Source organism: Copadichromis virginalis, linkage group LG23, assembly GCF_057382275.1.
Source record: "Copadichromis virginalis isolate Kocher_CV1m ecotype Utaka linkage group LG23, C_Virginalis_male_GT1.1, whole genome shotgun sequence".
In the NCBI taxonomy this organism is placed as follows: domain Eukaryota; kingdom Metazoa; phylum Chordata; class Actinopteri; order Cichliformes; family Cichlidae; genus Copadichromis; species Copadichromis virginalis.
In genome coordinates this window covers 24825632-24842548 of record NC_140639.1, presented here as the reverse complement: position 1 = coordinate 24842548, position 16917 = coordinate 24825632, and the positions used below count along the sequence as shown (strand labels likewise).

Sequence of the window (16917 nt, the reverse complement as noted above, 5' to 3'; positions counted from 1 at the left end):
CCCCCGCCACCTGATCCAACTCACCACCAAGTGGTGATCAGTTGACAGCTCAGCCCCTCTCTTTACCCGAGTGTCCAGAACATATGGTCGCAGGTCTGGTGATACGATTACAAAATCGATCATCGACCTGCAGCCTAGAGCGTCCTGGTGAAGAAAGTCCAGACGTCTCTGCTCAGACTGCTGCCTCCGTGACCTCTGTCTTGAATCTGTCATGCAGTAAGAAATGGCTGCGTGGAGCTCAGGCTTGTGAGGAAAAAAATATTTTTAAATTTCACGAAAATTGCTTTTTCAGGGGCGATAACAAGCTTCCATAATATTTGGTTGAGTCCTGTCAGAACATCAGCACAAACACTGTCAGCGGCTCCATTTCAGACTAGTGGAGGTGAAGTCTGCACGTCAAAGCAGCCAGTTTCAGCCGCATGCAGTTGTTGGTTAAAGAGACTGAAACCAGGCTGTCAACATGTTTATTTTTGCTGTAATGATGGACATTTTAGCATGGCAGTCTATGGTGACTGACTCGCTGTTGAAGTCAGCCTCAGGCAGACGTTTGAGGTACTTGGTCAGTTTAATTTTTCAGTCCTTGTTGGCACACGTCTGTAAGAGAAAAGAGATATATAATTTCCTTCTGCGTCCACACATCAGTGCATGTCAAAGTTTTCTTTTGTGCCAAAGTGCCTGAGTGATGCTTGTTAGTACCCCCCTCTACATGTATATTACAAACAGGAACCACAGACAAGCACATTTCTGACTTTCTCAAAATTCAGAAGGACAAATGTCCACTTTAAAATGTGGAGACATGGCTGATGTTACGCAGCTCTGGGGAAATACATCCACAGCTTCTCAGATTCAGTGTTTTACTTTATTGAATCTCTAAAATCAGTTTTGCCCATGTGTGGTTTGAAAACTCATCACCTGCTTCCTCTGCATAACGAGGCGAGCTAGAGGCTGTCTCGAAGGTGATGCTCGAATGAGTTAAGACTCAGTTGGTTACCTCACTTCACCGGCAGATTCCTCTCAAAGTTTATCAGTAACTTTTGATGCTTTTTAAACCTAAGAAGGACGCTTACATGGAGAAGAGAGCTACCCAACTGCTACTCAGTCCTTTTAATGGTTATGTCGAGTGTTTGTTGGTCTGTGTTCTTGTCTTGTCTGTCTAAACATCAGTTTGAATATCCGTCTACTTGTCTCAACTGTCTTTCCTTTATTTGTGTAACCAAAACACCTGCCATAGAGTTCCTTCACCCATCCTCATTTTATCGCTTCCAAAAACAATTTCTGCCTGTGTAAAAGAACTGGACTTCGTTTGCCTCTGTGTGTTTTTAAAAAATAAATAAATAAATAAAAATGATCAGGGTTGAAGTCAGGAACACCAGATAAAGGTAGAGATGGGGTGGAGGTGGGTTGCAAAGCGCCTTGCAGAAGCAAAAGTAGGCTACAAGAGCCTTAAAAAGAAGATTAGCCTGTAGAAACATTGGGCTTGACTTTGTGGCAAATGCTACTGTAAACTAACGCTGATTCAATACTTTATAAAGTCAAAAACCTAGGCTTTTCTTTTCCTTCATTTGCTTAAGATTTTTTTTTTGGATGAATTCACCCCACATTGTTAAGATAAGATAAGATAAGATAAGATAAGATAGAACTTTATTAATCCCTCGGGTGGGTTCCTCTGGGAAATTCGACTTCCAAAAAAAGCACAGCAACGACCGAAGTTACAGTTACAGAATTGTTATATATATATATACACACACACACACACACACACACACACACACACACACACACACATATAAATACAGAGACAAATATAAATAAAGTATACAAAGGGGATAAATAGAATAAATAGGAATAAAAAATAAAAATACAAGTGAATTGCACATTTCAAGTATTACTATGGATGGTGTTACTATGGAAACAATCATTCTCTGTTCATGACAGCAAATTAGGGTCACTGAAGGTAAAAAAAAAAAAACTAAATAAATTAAAGGAAGTAGATAAATCAAAAAAGGGTCTGAGTGAGAGGAGTGAAAACTCAAACTTTTAGAGTTGAAAAACAGAGGCGCAGATACAGAGGTTTTCTCATACATTATTCATTTTTTGTGGTAAATTTGCTACTTTTTCCTCTGAAATTTGCCATTTTATTCATTTTCCACATTTATCTTGTATATGTTTGTAACTTTTCTTGGAAATCTGTCACTTTTCTCTCAAATTTCCCACTTATCTTGGTAAATTTACAACATTTATCACTTAAATGTATCCGTTAATGTAATTTAAATTTCTTGTGAAATAAGCATGTTGTTTGCGACCCTTTTTCTTGTAAATGTACATTTAACTCTTTAATTTGCCACTTTTTCTGGTAAATTTACTAGTTCATGTGATTTTCTTGTGAAATAGCCACATTTCTTTGCCATTTATTTGGCGCATTTATCTTTAACCTTAAAGTTTTTTTTCTTAAAAATTCTAACCACTCTCACTCAGCCCCCTTTAAAAGAAATGTTTTCATTTACAAAAAAACCCAGGAAACACGAGGGATGCTGGGAATTTGTATTCCTGAACGGAGCATTATTGATATTTATGTGATTTCCTGCTGGAGGACAGTCCTTTAAAAGCCTCTGAAAGTGTTTGTTACTTTCTCTGTCGACGGTTGTGTGACTTCCTGTTGTGAATATTTCTGTTAAAGATGGAAACACGCCTGTCTACAATAAAGTCCTGCAGATACTCGCATGATATGATGTCTCTTCACCTTTCTTCCTCTCCCCTTTTTCCTCTCCTCCTCCTCACCAGCCGACGTGCATGAAATCCGATCATTTTTAGAATTTGTTTTATTATGTTGGAGCTCAGAAGCATGCTAAACGATGCTTGGAGATATCGGCCCCCTTCACTCCCTCTTTTATCCCCAGCTATCTGCACTAAGTGGTTTAAAGTGGATGAAGTAAATGGATAAGACACCCTTATTGCATGTTACCTCTAATAGGACGCCATCTTTATCATTTATAGTCTGAAGTTCTTCCTTTAAGCTTTACTCCTTCAATAAAAGGGTGTTTTTTCCAGTCTTTTCCCTCCATCTGTCCCTCCTTCCTCCACCCATGTCTTAGAGTATATAAACATGGAGAGCCATTGGTGTGTTTTCTTACCTTCTTTCCCTTTCTTAATTTCTCTCTTTTCTCTCTCCTCCTCCTGTTTCCTCCTCCTCTTGTTTCCCGTTACATGATTGCTGTTTTGCTCCTGTGATTGGCTCATTTTTGCGGGGTTGTTGTGTTGTTGATTTCTACTCCGTCCGCCCATTTGTCGTCGCCTTGATATTATTGCTTTTATTTTGGTCTAAAATGCCTCCGGTCATTGTGGATGTGGCTTCTTCACTGTCACTCTGATTTTTTTTTTTTTTTTGGTCACGTGTTAATTTGCCGTCGCACTTGTGTGCACTCACACTCCATCTGTTTATTTTGGCCTCCTTCACCTTTCCTCCTTCCTTCTTGCAATTTCCTCCTTATTTCTTCTCCTTCCTCCTCCGTCCCTCTTCTTATCTTTATTTCCCCCTCTTTTCCTCCCTCCTTCCCCCTGCCTTGTTTGCTGCTTCACACAACCACCTCCTCCTCCTTCTCCTCTTCTTCCTCTTCCCGTCCCCGTGGCTCGGCAGCATTGGCACGAGGGAGGGGGTGATCCAGAAGAACCTGAGCGGCTTGCTGCCAGTGCGTGACTTCCGGCTGGACCCCAGCCTCATGTACTCCCTGCCCCTGCTGGCCCTCAGCCCCAACCTCCTGGTGGTGTGGATCTTCCTCAGCATGGCCTACTTCCTGGCCAAACTGCGCTGCAGCTGAGCGAGCAGCTCTACGCTGGAAGTGACCAAATGTCAAACGTACTGCGAGGGTGGGCGGGGACTCTCCACGCTGACTCCCCGGGGTGTTTCTGAAACTGTGCCACTGACCTGTGAGAGGGGTGTAATCAGCTCACACACACTGTCCCACCCTCACTAAGGGCTGTACGCGACTTACGTCCCACTTATCAGCAGCCACGCTTTGGGCTTTTTCTTTCTTTTCTATTCTTTAAACATCTTTTTCTTTTTTCTATTAAAAACCTGTCATAGCTCAGGGGTGTCAAACTCATCTTATTCGTGGGCCACTAACCCAATCCTGTATGATCCTAACAGGACCAGAAGGCTAACCTCTTCCCACTCCCCTAAACCTCCAAATTGTTCTTAATGTAATGAATTGATCTGATTTATAAATCTGATAAACTCTCTGTGATATCTTGAACTCCTGAGACCCTGCATCATCATACAGGGATATATGGTAACATATTTACTCTTCATTCTTCTTAATAAAGTGTTTATCTTTTCAAAAAAACACAATGATTACTTTATTCTGGTGGGCTGTCAAAGAAATAGTGGAGTTAAGATTAGGTCCAGCTAATCGTAAATCGCTAAGAAAAATTAAAAATGCATCCCTAACGAGAGCTCGGGTGTCCGGAGGTTAAGGACAGAGTACAACGAGAAGACGTCCTCAGTCTTGCAGGTCTAGCGACCCCTGCCTGTCAACCACCAATAGTTATGGAAAAATGTGCAGCACCCACTTTGGTGGGCCTTTTGAAATGTTCAGATGACATTTTTTTTGTCTCTATTACAAGTTTTACACCTTTCAGTTTCACTGCTGCTTAGTAAGCAGTTGCAGACAAGTTGTCTCACTTGCAAAATATGAGTGACTCCTGGCTATCCAGTAGCAGCTACAACAGTGACGTTTGTAGCGCAGCACCGTGTACGTCTTTGCAACCACTTGGCAACCTATTCAGTAATGCACATTTTTCCTCACCAACTGGTTTCTAGTTCTGTGTGCCTGAGGTCTTACTGGCCTAGTTCTATCCCACTTGTTTGACACTCCTGATATATTAATTGTGTTGCCTACATTTGAGCGTGAGGCCACATGCCATGTTCACACTAAGCCCTGCTGAATGTGAATTCTACATGAATCCATTCATGTGTTTTTTTTAGGATGATATTCGTCCACGTGTACACGCTGAAATTACCCAGATTATTTCCTTCTCTTCTCTCTTTTTTTTTTTTTTTTTTGTCCAGGATTAAGATAGCAGACACTGCTGTTTTAAACTCACGATTCACTTGTCACTACAGTCCAAAACGCTGCCACGTGATTAATCCTTTTTTTGGGCTTTTATGTGAAATACTAAATTTTAACCATTACGATGTCCTAAATCTCCAATTCTGTTTTCTTTACTGAGGTTTAACCAAACATGCATTTTTCTAAGACTTTACAGAAACTAACGCTGCAATTTTCAGATTCAGTGTATCTGAAAAAGCTCAGTTTTGTCCGCATGGACGGTATTTGCCAAAAAGAGGACTTTCAAAAAAAATTTGGCTGGCTCCATGCGAACATATAACACAAAGCCATTAAAAGACATTAAGATATTACCTTTAGTAACTCACAGGATTATCCACTTCCAGTACTGCCTAACGAGAGTGTATTACTTCTTTCTTAGTGTATAGCGCCCTCTGATGGACATATTTTGCTCCTTTGTGATGGTCAGTTAGTACTCTGCCTTACCCTTCACTGGTGGAAGGTAACAGTTTATTGTAAAGAGTATATAATGTGTATAAGGATAAGCAGATGATATCTAAACTTTGCTTTCAGGAAAGACCCACAGTAGCAATCAGATGATTATTTTATTCATGATTTAAGCTCAGCGCAAACAGCTTATATCATCAAAACATTTTCTGGAACATTTGGTTTATCATTGTCTTCCATGTGCTTTTGCACTTGCCCCACACGCTAATGTGGAGGAACCTAAAGCTTTTATCTCGTGCCAAAATGAAGCAAGTACGCGCTTGCTTAGATATATATTTTTAAGGCAGCATTTGCTTGTTTTTGTTTCTTTTGGTCTTCCTGCTTCTTTATAGACGGTGGAAGCATTTTCCTGCTTCTGCCTGAGCTTTTGCACTTTCCAGCAGATCCGGGTCTGTCTCTGTCTTTGTTTAGATCCAGCCTATTGAAATGTTTATGTGAGGTAGTGTTAGGAATCACCTGATAGCCCTGTTTAATCAGAAAAAATGAACTGAACCCATTAACTGACCGTTTACTTGATGGACATTAAACACTTGTGCTGCTGATATGAAAACTATGCTTGTTCACATTCATTTAGCCTTAAACAAAAAGCCCCGTGACATGTGTGACCCGTTTTAAAAGAGGAGTTCACTGAGCAGGAATACTGCTCTGAACTGTGTCGACTAAATGCGTATTGGCACAAGTACAAGCAGTATTTCGAACTCCTAGCACACCCACAAAAATAAAAATAAAATCATAAAAGCTGAAATATTGTCGCTAGTAGACGGAACAATCTAACAGTCTTATATTGAGTGTAGAGTGTGCCAAAATAAGTAACATCAATGTGAAAGCTGTTATTTTTTACGTTCAAACCAGTGTTAAAAAATAGATGTGGAAAAAAATATTTAGTTAACTGGAATAAAATGAACAACTAGACTTTTGAAAAAGAAAACTACTTGAAATGATGCAACCACATAGCTGCCTTAAAATAAATAACAATACACTGGAAATGTCTTTGCAGTTAATTTGGTCTTAATTTAAGTCTAAATATGATAAATGTCTGCTGTAAAAGTTAGCAAAATAAAAATAACTACAACTAATGTAAACTAAAAAAAACTTTGAGTTTCTCTTTAATTAATTCCTTATTAAAATTAAAGCTGCCCTGCTTAGTAGATTCAATGTCGAAATGCTCATTTAGTAGTGATGGCGATACTGAAATATCGATTCCTCCGATACCAGTCATTTATGTTCTAGAATCGATTCTCGTATTAAAATATCGATATTTTAGTAATTTAGGGTAAATTTGTAGTTTATCATTAACAGGAACACAGTGGAAATAAACTATATCATTCAGATTGTCTACATTGGAAGGAACTACTTCCTCTTCTGCCTTTCATAGGTAGGTATGTAGGTATGTTCAGGCCTATACTTTAGTGGCACAATTTACTGTCTTTGAGTCCAGTGTTTTGTATTTGCATTGCACAGCTTTACTGTTTTACTTTTCTCCTGCTGCTCTTTAGTGTCAGCTGTTTCCCCCATGAGCTGGTGGAGACCAAAAATGGAGCAAAAACTTTGATTTATCAGGTAGTCACAGTATTAGCTCCTCTTCTTTTTCTTCCTCCTAGCGTTATTCCCACTCTGCGGGGTCTGCTTTTCTGCAAAGCCGCCTCCATTTGGCACGGCCAAGGGCGTCGTTCAGGTTGGCGCTGATATTCTTCACGTTGCCTTTAATTTGGTCCATCCATCGCCTTTTTGGTCTGCCCCTTGGTCGCCGTCGCAGTGCTGTTTTTGCCACAGAGTTTTAATCACTTCTGGACCACATGCCCATACCATCACAATTGCACTCCTTGCATCTTCTCTGTGATTGGTGCAATACCCAGCCGCTTCCGGATGTCGATGTTCGTGACGTGGTCCTATTGTGTCAGGCCCAGGCACCATCGCAGCATCCGCATTTCCATTGTGTTAAGGGCCTGTTCGTGCTTTGCGGTGGCTGGCCAACACTCTGATCCATAAAGGGCCACAGGGCGCACTACACTCTTGTAGATCTTTGACTTGAGGTGGTCGGGCATTCATCGGTCGCACAGGACACCAGTGACTTGACGCCACTTCATCCAGGCCTCATTAATCCTGGCTCGTACGTCTGGCAGGATGTCGCCGTCATCGCCATCACAGTATTATCTCCTAATGCTAGTAATATTTATTAAAAGAATCACATATTTAACTAAAAGCAACCTTTTGAATTGTACCCCTTTGATCAGTTAAAATTCAAGTCAGACTACACAGCAATAATATGACCCATAATTAACCAGAATACTTTTAATTATCTTTTACTGTCTTTACTGCCAAAACAAAAAAAGTCCTGTAGCCTGGATTTGCTCATTATCATTAAAGTGACCCTCTCAAGTTTAAAGTTTAGGCATGAGTGGCTGTTTTGTCATTCTTTTATCTCTTCATGGACTCAGGTTTTTCCAGTCTGGCTGAGTGTTATTTATGGGTTCAGTTCATTTATAAGACACCGTCACATCCTGGTGTTCACCTGCCCAGAGGCTGAGACTGGCCAGCGATGGCACTCTTCAAACACTTTAATTGGTCCCAGTGTGCCAAAATAGATGCAGTAAGTCAGCGATTCGACCCACATCTGCTCTGCAGCTTTCAGGACAATGCAGTCGAGATCAGCTCTGTCTCACCGACTGACAGAACTGATCTCTGCGTACTTCAGGATGCAGCTTGTAACTGGAATGTATGATTGTAGGATATTCAGGGGAAATGTGTTTGCATTGCTGCAGCTTGTGAACCCTTTAGAGCATTTATCTGTACCAGCCGATATGTTTACATGAGCTTTATAGAGACAGTAGAGTGTTTGATGAGTAATGTGAGGTGTTAAGATGCAAAGAGTTTAGGCTATTAAAGATGGGATGTCTGCATTCATTTTGGCTTATGCATCCTAGAAACAAGGGACCAATACACAATGCAGTGTGTGTCCCTCTTGTTTCAGGCATTCTTGTGTCAAGTAAAGATCCCAGTGTGATGATTTCTGTTAGCTGATTAACTGTTGTTTCTAGTCTTACCTTGCCAACAGTCCAGAACCCAAAGATAATTTGCTTACTAACATATTTTAAAAATAGCAAATTTACCATTAAAAACGCAAATATTTGGCATTCATGTTTAATAAATGGCTAAAATAATAAAAATACATGCCAACTAATTAAGCCACTGGATCATCAGTTAATCATCTTCTTGATTTTATCTAACTTTATGCACTTTTAATAGAGCTTCCTATAAGAATGTTGTTTTGATGTTTGATATGCCCACTGTTAATTATATCATTGTATTATTATGAAGAGCCTTATTTCCCAGTTACTAACTCCATGGCTTCCATGATATTTTGGTTATATTGAGAATGAAGTAAACGGGACCTACTTTGCTTTTTTTTTTCTTATTTAGTGCACGGCAGCACGGTGGCGCGGTGGTTAGCACTGTTGCCGCACAGCAAGAAGGTCCTGAGTTCAATTCCAACATCAGGCCGGGGTCTTTCTGTGTGGAGTTTGCATGTTCTCCCCGTGTTTGCGTGGGTTCCCTCCGGGTACTCCGGCTTCCTCCCACCGTCCAAAGACATGCAGCTTGTGGGGATAGGTTAATTGGATAATCCAAATTGCCACTAGGTGTGAATGTGAGTGTGAATGGTTGTCTGTCCCTGTGTGTTGGCCCTGCGACAGACTGGCGACCTGTCCAGGGTGTACCCCGCCTTTCGCCCTATGACAGCTGGGATAGGCTCCAGCGCCCCCCGCGACCCTGAAAAGGATAAGCGGAAGCGAATGGATGGATGGATGGATAGTTTTAAATATATATAGCCCCTTTTCCATTAGTGCCTACTCGTGTCATCTCGCTACTATTTACTGGGTTTTCCATTAGGTGATAGTACCTGGTACCAGGTACTGGGTTTTTTTGGGGGGGGGTTTTAGCACCTACTCGCTCAGGGTTCCAAGCGATCCAGGGCGATCTAAAAATGTGACATCAACAGACTGCATGCCACCTATTGGCTCGTCAGTGACGTCACTCCATGAGTCATTAGAGCGTCTCCCTCAGGAAAATCAAAACTGCCACTTTTAAAACCCGGCAACAAGGAAAATGGGTTCAAAAAGCAACGCTGTGGTCCCAGAGTCTGGAAAAAAGCCACAGACCAAGCAGGAGGTATATCGTTGCCTCGACGTCCACCTTTGTGGTTCTTATCCTGTGAAGAGTGCTATATAAATAAAGTAAAGTAGGTGGTACTCGATTGTAATGGGGGGAAAACGATTTGAGGCAAGTCGTGCTGTTTTGAGCTGAGACGAACCGAATAGGTACTAATGGAAAAAGGGCTTTTGTGACAGGAAATTCATATTAAATGGAATTCTTATTAAAAAACTTTCACACAGGAGAAAAACTTCGGTGAAAATAGTCTAGTAGGCACTAACAGTACAGCTCGCAAAGCATTCAGTGCTACCCCTCAGCAGGCTTCCCGATACTGGCCTATTCAAAGAAAGTAGACTTTCAGGTGAGGGTGCTCTTAGGTCTCAATCACGCAGGCTTAGAGAACAGTTGCCAATGCCTGGTAACCACAGTTCACTAGGGAAAAATTAGGGTTCCCTAACTAACTGCGAGTGCTTGTCGGCAGTCGCAAGTGGAAATTGATTGTTAACCCTGTTCATGCAGTCATACTGATGGCTAGTTACCCCCTAATTGGAAGGGGAAAGGGTGTATTCTCTAACCAGTTGGTGATTGATTGCTGGGGGTTGCTTGTTGTTGCTAGGTTGTAAAGTATATGGTGCCCTACCGAAAACCTCCTTGTCATTGCTTTGGTTCTGAGCAGATTGTAACTTTTCATGTTTCATTCAAACCAGAAACTCAGAAAATTTGCCTTCAAAGTAAAAGTTGTTGGTTTCAGTTTTAAAACTACAGTTGCACTAGGGATAAGGTTACAGACTGTAGCACAACCAAAATTATGACAACTGTTGGCATTGAACTTGCAGTGGCTAGTTGAAGACTGGGAAGCTACATCCAGATGAACAGAGTCAGCTGTCTGGACTTTTCTTACCTGGATAACTGAGCGCGGAACGAGGACAGACCAAAGCAATCGCAGAGAGGATTTTGTTGCAGCTGACTTCATGCAATGATAGCCAGCAACCTCATCAAATATGTCAAGAAATAGATGATTTTCCTTTGAAACCTGTCAGGGGTTGCTGACCAGTCTCTAGGCCTGTGTGACTGTAGCCTTAAAGAGAAAGTTAGGGACAGAAGATAAACTGAGGGACCTCTGTGAAATATTAAGTATATCTGAACTGTGAGCCATCCATAGCTACTCTAATACAGTGCGCCAATAAAATCATAGAGCTGGAAACAAGCATAGTAGGTCCTCTTTAACAATGTATGTGGAAACTGTGTTAGAAACCAGAAGCACTTAGATTGTTTTACATATTGGAAATCTGTAATGTAAAAATCAATATCTTTGCTTGTAAAGCTAACCATCAGCATCGGTCGCCTCCCTAGAGTTCAGAGGCTCTGCCTCATTAAGATCGACCCAGTATGGAAATGGATCAGACTAAAATAGCTTCCTTTGGGGAGCTTACCCATGCTGACGACCTCTAAGCAGTCACATACTACAGTAAAATGATCCTTCCTGTATGCTTTCTTTTGGATCCTGAAAATATTGAACATCTTTCAGACTGCTTTGAGAAATGTTTTGTGTCACAGGAAATGCAGTATACGTGTAGTAATTTCAGTAAAATATCAATCTTGTGCTTTATATTAAAAGAATAATATTAAATTTGGGGATTTACTTCCTGGAAGGTTAGTGAGACGATTGGTACCATTTTTAATAAAGTGGCTAGTTAGCTTAATTTAGCTAATCTTATAAAACTAAAAGTTGTTTTTATTCTTTAAATATTTAACAATCTTACATTGTTAATGTAATTACAGTTAGGATACTGTGTAAAATGTGAATATAGACAGAATACAATGATTTGTAAATCTCACATTGATATTTTATTCACAGTACAACAGAGAAAACATACAAAGTTTAAACTGAGAAATAAAAATATTAGCTTAAATTGAATTTGATGGTAGCAACATGACACAGGGCAGTGTTTACTGCTGTGCAGCATCCCCTCTGCTTTAGCAGTCTATAAATATCTGTAAACTGAGGAAACTAACTTTTAGACTTTTGGGAGAGTCCATTTACTTCTGAGAAACTCTGCCCGTCTATAATGGTACATTTTCTCAGTTTAAACATATTTTTCCTATGTAAAGAAAATGTGAGTTTATGAGATTTGTAAGTCATCATATGTTTTTATTTACATTTTATGTTGTGTCCTAACTTTTTTGCTCATAAAGGAAAGGGCCTTTAGTCTTTAAAGCTGCTGGTTGGTGGATTTTGTTTCTTTTGAACTCAGCCAGGCTAGCATTTTATTCCTTTTTACCCATTTTGTCTATTAGCTGTAAGCTAGCTTAATGTTTTAAAGTAAGACTAAAAATAAAGCTGGGTAAAAGGCTTTGTGAAAAGCTACAAAAGGTATTTTGAAAATCCACCAGCACCCTTAAAGCTCTTTTTTTTTAAAATCTTTAATTAATATAAAATATGTTTTTTTTTTTTTTATCAACAATATAGCTAACTAAAGCTAACTATCTGCTGGCGGAAGCTTAGCATGCTAATGTGAGTGTGGGGTCAACTTTTTTTTTCTTTTTTTTTTAGCTCAAATCCAGCAACAATGCAACTACAAATTGTCTCAATTTAAGTGATTATACGCCGCTTTTGAGGTTTTTAGCATTAGTTTTAAGGTTATTGCTTTCTTATCATCTGTTGAACTACCTCTGTGAGCTTAGCATTTATTCAAAAATAAAATAATATCAAAACTTATCATCGCTGAGCAGTAGGAATGTAAGTATTATTGGGAAATGGTAAAAAGTTGTGGAAGTTTGATCAAGACTAAATGCCAGTGAGGGATAGTGGTTTCAGATACTTTGAACATTGAGTCCCACTATACCTGCAGGTGTAACTACCCTAAAGTGCTTCCTACAAAATTAATCTAATGTTATATTATCCACCTGAAGAGAAAACATCAGTTTGCCTTTTCCTTTGCTTTATTTATTTATTTATTTTTAGGAAATCAGATATATCAGAAAATATATTTGTACTGCTGTAGATAAACTATATTTAAATGCCTGTATTGCCAAAATGCTTTATTTATCATATTGTTGTCTGCTATATGTATACATATATATATATATATAGTCTGCGGTTATTCCAAAGTAGAGTGTGTATATATTGATTATTATAATGCTTGTGCCATAACTGTCACGCTGTCATTACTCTTGGTCACAGCTGAACATGACTGTTGTTGAGTTCCCTGTAATATGCATATTTATATGTATTTTGTTGTGTTGTGACTGTTAGCTGTGGATTTGATTGCTTCTCTGTTTGCAGGTGTTTTCAAACCTCGTTTTGACGGACTTGCACTGGTTTTGTGGCTCTCTTGTTGTTTAAGTTAGCAAACAGCAGGAAATCATGGTACCAGATTTTCTGTTCTTGTTCACGTCCAAAGGCTTTTTATCTTGCTGAGTATCGCGAACCCCAGAAAACCTCCCCTTTTCCTGCTCAAATAAATGCTTCCTGCATCCACCTGCAGAATGTAAACCGTGTGATATTTTATAGTCTTTAAAGTTTTGCACTCTCATCTTATTCTAACCTGCTTTAACGTGTCAGGTTCTACCTGGCTATCCTTGAACATGCTTCAGCTGTGCTCTGAATAAAGAGACAAATGTGATTATCCAGCTGGTAGCAGACAATTTGGAGGTCGTTTATCTATTTATTCATGTGTTTGTCAGTCCATGTGTCATAATGTGCATTTGTTGTGTCTATGAATGGATTTTGTTTTTTTTTTAATTCGGCAGCAGTCATGCTGTTTATCAGGTTAAGAAACATGTTTTGGGCTGCTGCCTTAGTGGTGACTGGCTTGTGACCCCCCCTGAGGATGAGTGTCTCTCCTCCTGGTCTCAAACCAGAGATCTTTAAGGCGTGGGGGAACTCCAGGCCTGAAGGGCCGGTGTCCTGCAGGTTTTAGATGTGTCCTTCATCCAAAACAGCTGATTCAAATGGCTAAATGACCTCCTCAACATGTCTTGAAGTTCTCCAGAGGGCTGGTAACAAACTAATCATTTGATTCAGATGGGTTGACCTAGGGTGATATCTAAAACCTGCAGGACACCGGCCCTTCAGGCCTGGAGTTCCACCGTGCCTGCTTTAAAATATGACTGCTTCACCTGAGCCTTTCTAGAGTAAATTTGAAAGAGTGTAAACTTACTGACCTCTGCTGGTCATAAGCAGGAATTGCTATTGTGAAATAATCCATAGGCTTTTTTTATTTATTTATTTATTTATATAATAAAAAATACATTTTTTTTTTAACCCTTGAACCCTAATGTGCTTTTTTTTTGTCACTAACATTGGGCCTATTTTACTTGATATACTGTTAAAACATACTTAACATCAACAGTACTCCCTTTTCTCTACGTAACCTCTATGCAACGTCTCAAAACAAAATAAAGGAATCATGGCGGGACCCTCCAGGCTCTAATGCACCGCAATGAAAATCACGTAGCTAATATCACGTTGGTGAAAATTACCTGACGTTAGTGTTCTCGGGTTGAGACAGATGCTTTTTTTTTTTTGTTTTTTTTTTTTTGTTGAACGTTTTTAAATTAAAGTTTCAGTCTTATTTTCTGTCATTTGTACTAACATTACATTTAGTGATCTGACTGCCTGTCTGCATGGTAGATTAGATTGATATAAAGATTAGATATAAAACCTGTAAAACATGTTTTCATCCATTGTCTCCATCCTGCATTCTTTCTACTCCTGTGCCTATAAAAATCAGTCATTCTACAGACATCTGTGACAAAATTGACCCTGCTTCTCATTCAATCTCCTGCTTCATAATCACAAAACTATCAGAAATGTGTTCACTGGTCTCTAGTTTTGAGTCTTACTGAATATAATGTGATTTAAATTTATTTTTTTTAATTTTGGTTCCATTTGAAGTGAAATCGACCACACAGTGAGCACTTCTCAGTCACATTCACACCTTATGTGGACAGCTCTGGTTTAAAAAAAAAAAAAATAAGGCTGAGGAGTCACAGCATCACAACAACTAAAGTTACCTTTAATTTTCATGGTAACCAGGAGAAATAATAGAATAGATTTTTATAATATTTTAACTTTGTTTAATATTTAAATCCATTTCCTTTTGAAAATAGTGTTAGTTTTACAAGTTCACAAAATTGAGTTTATCCCAGAATTTCAATCCATCAACAAGAGTTTCCCTTTGACTTCATATGAAGAGACGTGTGTCCTCTAACAGAACTCTTAGTCCTTTGCACTCATGGTTGAATGATCATTTTCATCTTTTCTTCTCATCATGTGCACAAGTCATCATTTCTGCTTTTTTTTTTTTTCCTTTTGCTCTCATTCTGCCTGTGAACGCCCTCTCTCCCCTCTGTCTCCTCCTCCTCCTCCTCCTATCTCCTCAGCGAGGGCTGTAGGCGAGAAAACACTGTGAAGAACGTCGGATGCCGAAAGTACGCGTTTAACTCGCTGCAGCTCAAGGCCTTCCCCAGACACTACCGACCGCCCGACGGCACCTTTGGCAAAGTGGAGACCTGACTGGAGGAGATCAGAGGACTGCTATGCGATCAAACTGAGTACAGTGAAGATACTGTGATGAGAGACTGTATAATTTCACCATCATGTGGCCTGGTTCCTGCTGTAGAGGTTTTAGATTAGATTATCGTGGAGGTAGACTGAGTGACTGAATGTCACACTAACAAACAGTAGCTCCGTCCTGAAAAATAAAGACGAAAAACCACCTTAGTGGAATGACTGTTTTTAGGTACTGTACACATTGCTTAGAAATGTTTTTATTTTTTATTATAGAAAAGCACTGCCTCACTTCCACTTCCAGTACTGATGTAATCGATATGAAGGATGCATAATTTCTGTTCTACAATAAAGATGAAGAATATCAGAAAATCTGCAACTGTGTTTGACTTCTTTCCAAATGAATACAAATGCAAACAAATACAAATACAAACAGACTTAGTTTTAATAAACCTATATTTGCACTTGTTAATTTCCCAATACACCGAAGATTGGGGGGGGACAAAGTAACACCCCCTTGATTAATAATGTGACTAACCACATTTTGGAAAGCTTTCAGTTCAGTTTCATGAGCCATACTCAGATTACTGCCAGACCTGCTGAATCAATAAATCTGTTAAACGGAACCAGTCTGACAAAGTGAAACAGGCTAAAAGATCGCAAACAACAACACATCAGGCCATGATGCAAAGAAACGGCTGAGAAACAAAGCCAGTGACATCTGTCAGTTTAGGAAAGGTCACAAAGCCATTTCTGACTCCAGTGAACCACAGTGAGAGGCATACACACATAAAGAAAACTTGGGACAGTGCTGATGTCATGGTCCTGCGACCATGACTCAGTGACTTTATGTTTATGTACTTATTGTTATTACTTTCATTATTATTCATGGCTGTTTTGGGATGGTTTGTGTTTGGGATTTTAGACACTGGGTTCTGGGTTGTGCTCCCTCTGTTGGTCCCTGGTGTTAGTGTTCCCCTGTCTCGTCAGGTTAATCAGGTCCAGCTGTTTCCCCCATCTGTGTGTGATTTCCCAGTGTCTCTTTGTGTATTTATAGCGTGTGATTTCCTCTGCTCCTCGTCGCGTCGTCTGTGTTCCTACCTGTGTTCATCCTCTGTGTTACCCTGCGTACTCTGCATCTACCCTGTGAAATCCTCTGCGTGCTCTCCCTGCTGTTCTCCCTTCGTGTTCAGGTTTGCCACTCCTTTGTGTAGTTTCACCCAGTTTAGTTCATCCGTAGTTCTGTTTTGCCATCTCCTCTTTATGTTTGTTATTATCAATAAATCACCCTCACACCTGAATAAGTGCTGCGCTTTGAGTCCTCCTTCCACTCTCCACACGGCCGCTGCCCCGGACCGTGACAGTACGACGCGACCACAACATGGACCCAGCAGCGCTTAATCCATCCAGGGAACTACGTGTAGCCAGATGGGCTACTCGCCTTCCGTTGTTTTTCTTCTCTCATTCTCTCTCTCTCTCGCTCGCTCTACCACCCTCGCTCTCTTTCCACTGCACTCGCTCCTTGTATCAGGTGATCGGGTTAATTGGGAACCCACCTGCACATTGATTGCAGGGTGGCGCTAGCCTGTATAAAGCTAAGCCGATGTCTCGTTGGATTAATTCCTCCCGAGCTTCTGGTACGATACAGCAGTAAATGCTGGCGTACTGCGACGGACTGATCAG

At 40.1% G+C, this 16917-nt stretch overlaps 1 protein-coding gene across 14 annotated transcripts in view; it reads left to right on the top strand.

Moving 5' to 3' along the window:
* Window positions 1–15608, top strand: part of inpp4ab (inositol polyphosphate-4-phosphatase type I Ab) — a 79332-nt gene extending 63724 nt beyond the window's left edge. For 13 of the 14 annotated variants that reach the window (XM_085449224.1, XM_085449231.1, XM_085449226.1 and 10 more), the window contains one exon: window positions 15108–15608. In XM_085449224.1, the coding sequence (XP_085305350.1) occupies window positions 15108–15240 (133 nt within the window). In that variant the 3' untranslated portion in view covers window positions 15241–15608. Of the gene's footprint in view, window positions 1–3634; window positions 5032–15107 lie in introns of those variants that run through there. The other variant, XM_085449232.1, reaches the window with a different exon arrangement.
* Window positions 15609–16917: the final 1309 nt, after the last annotated feature.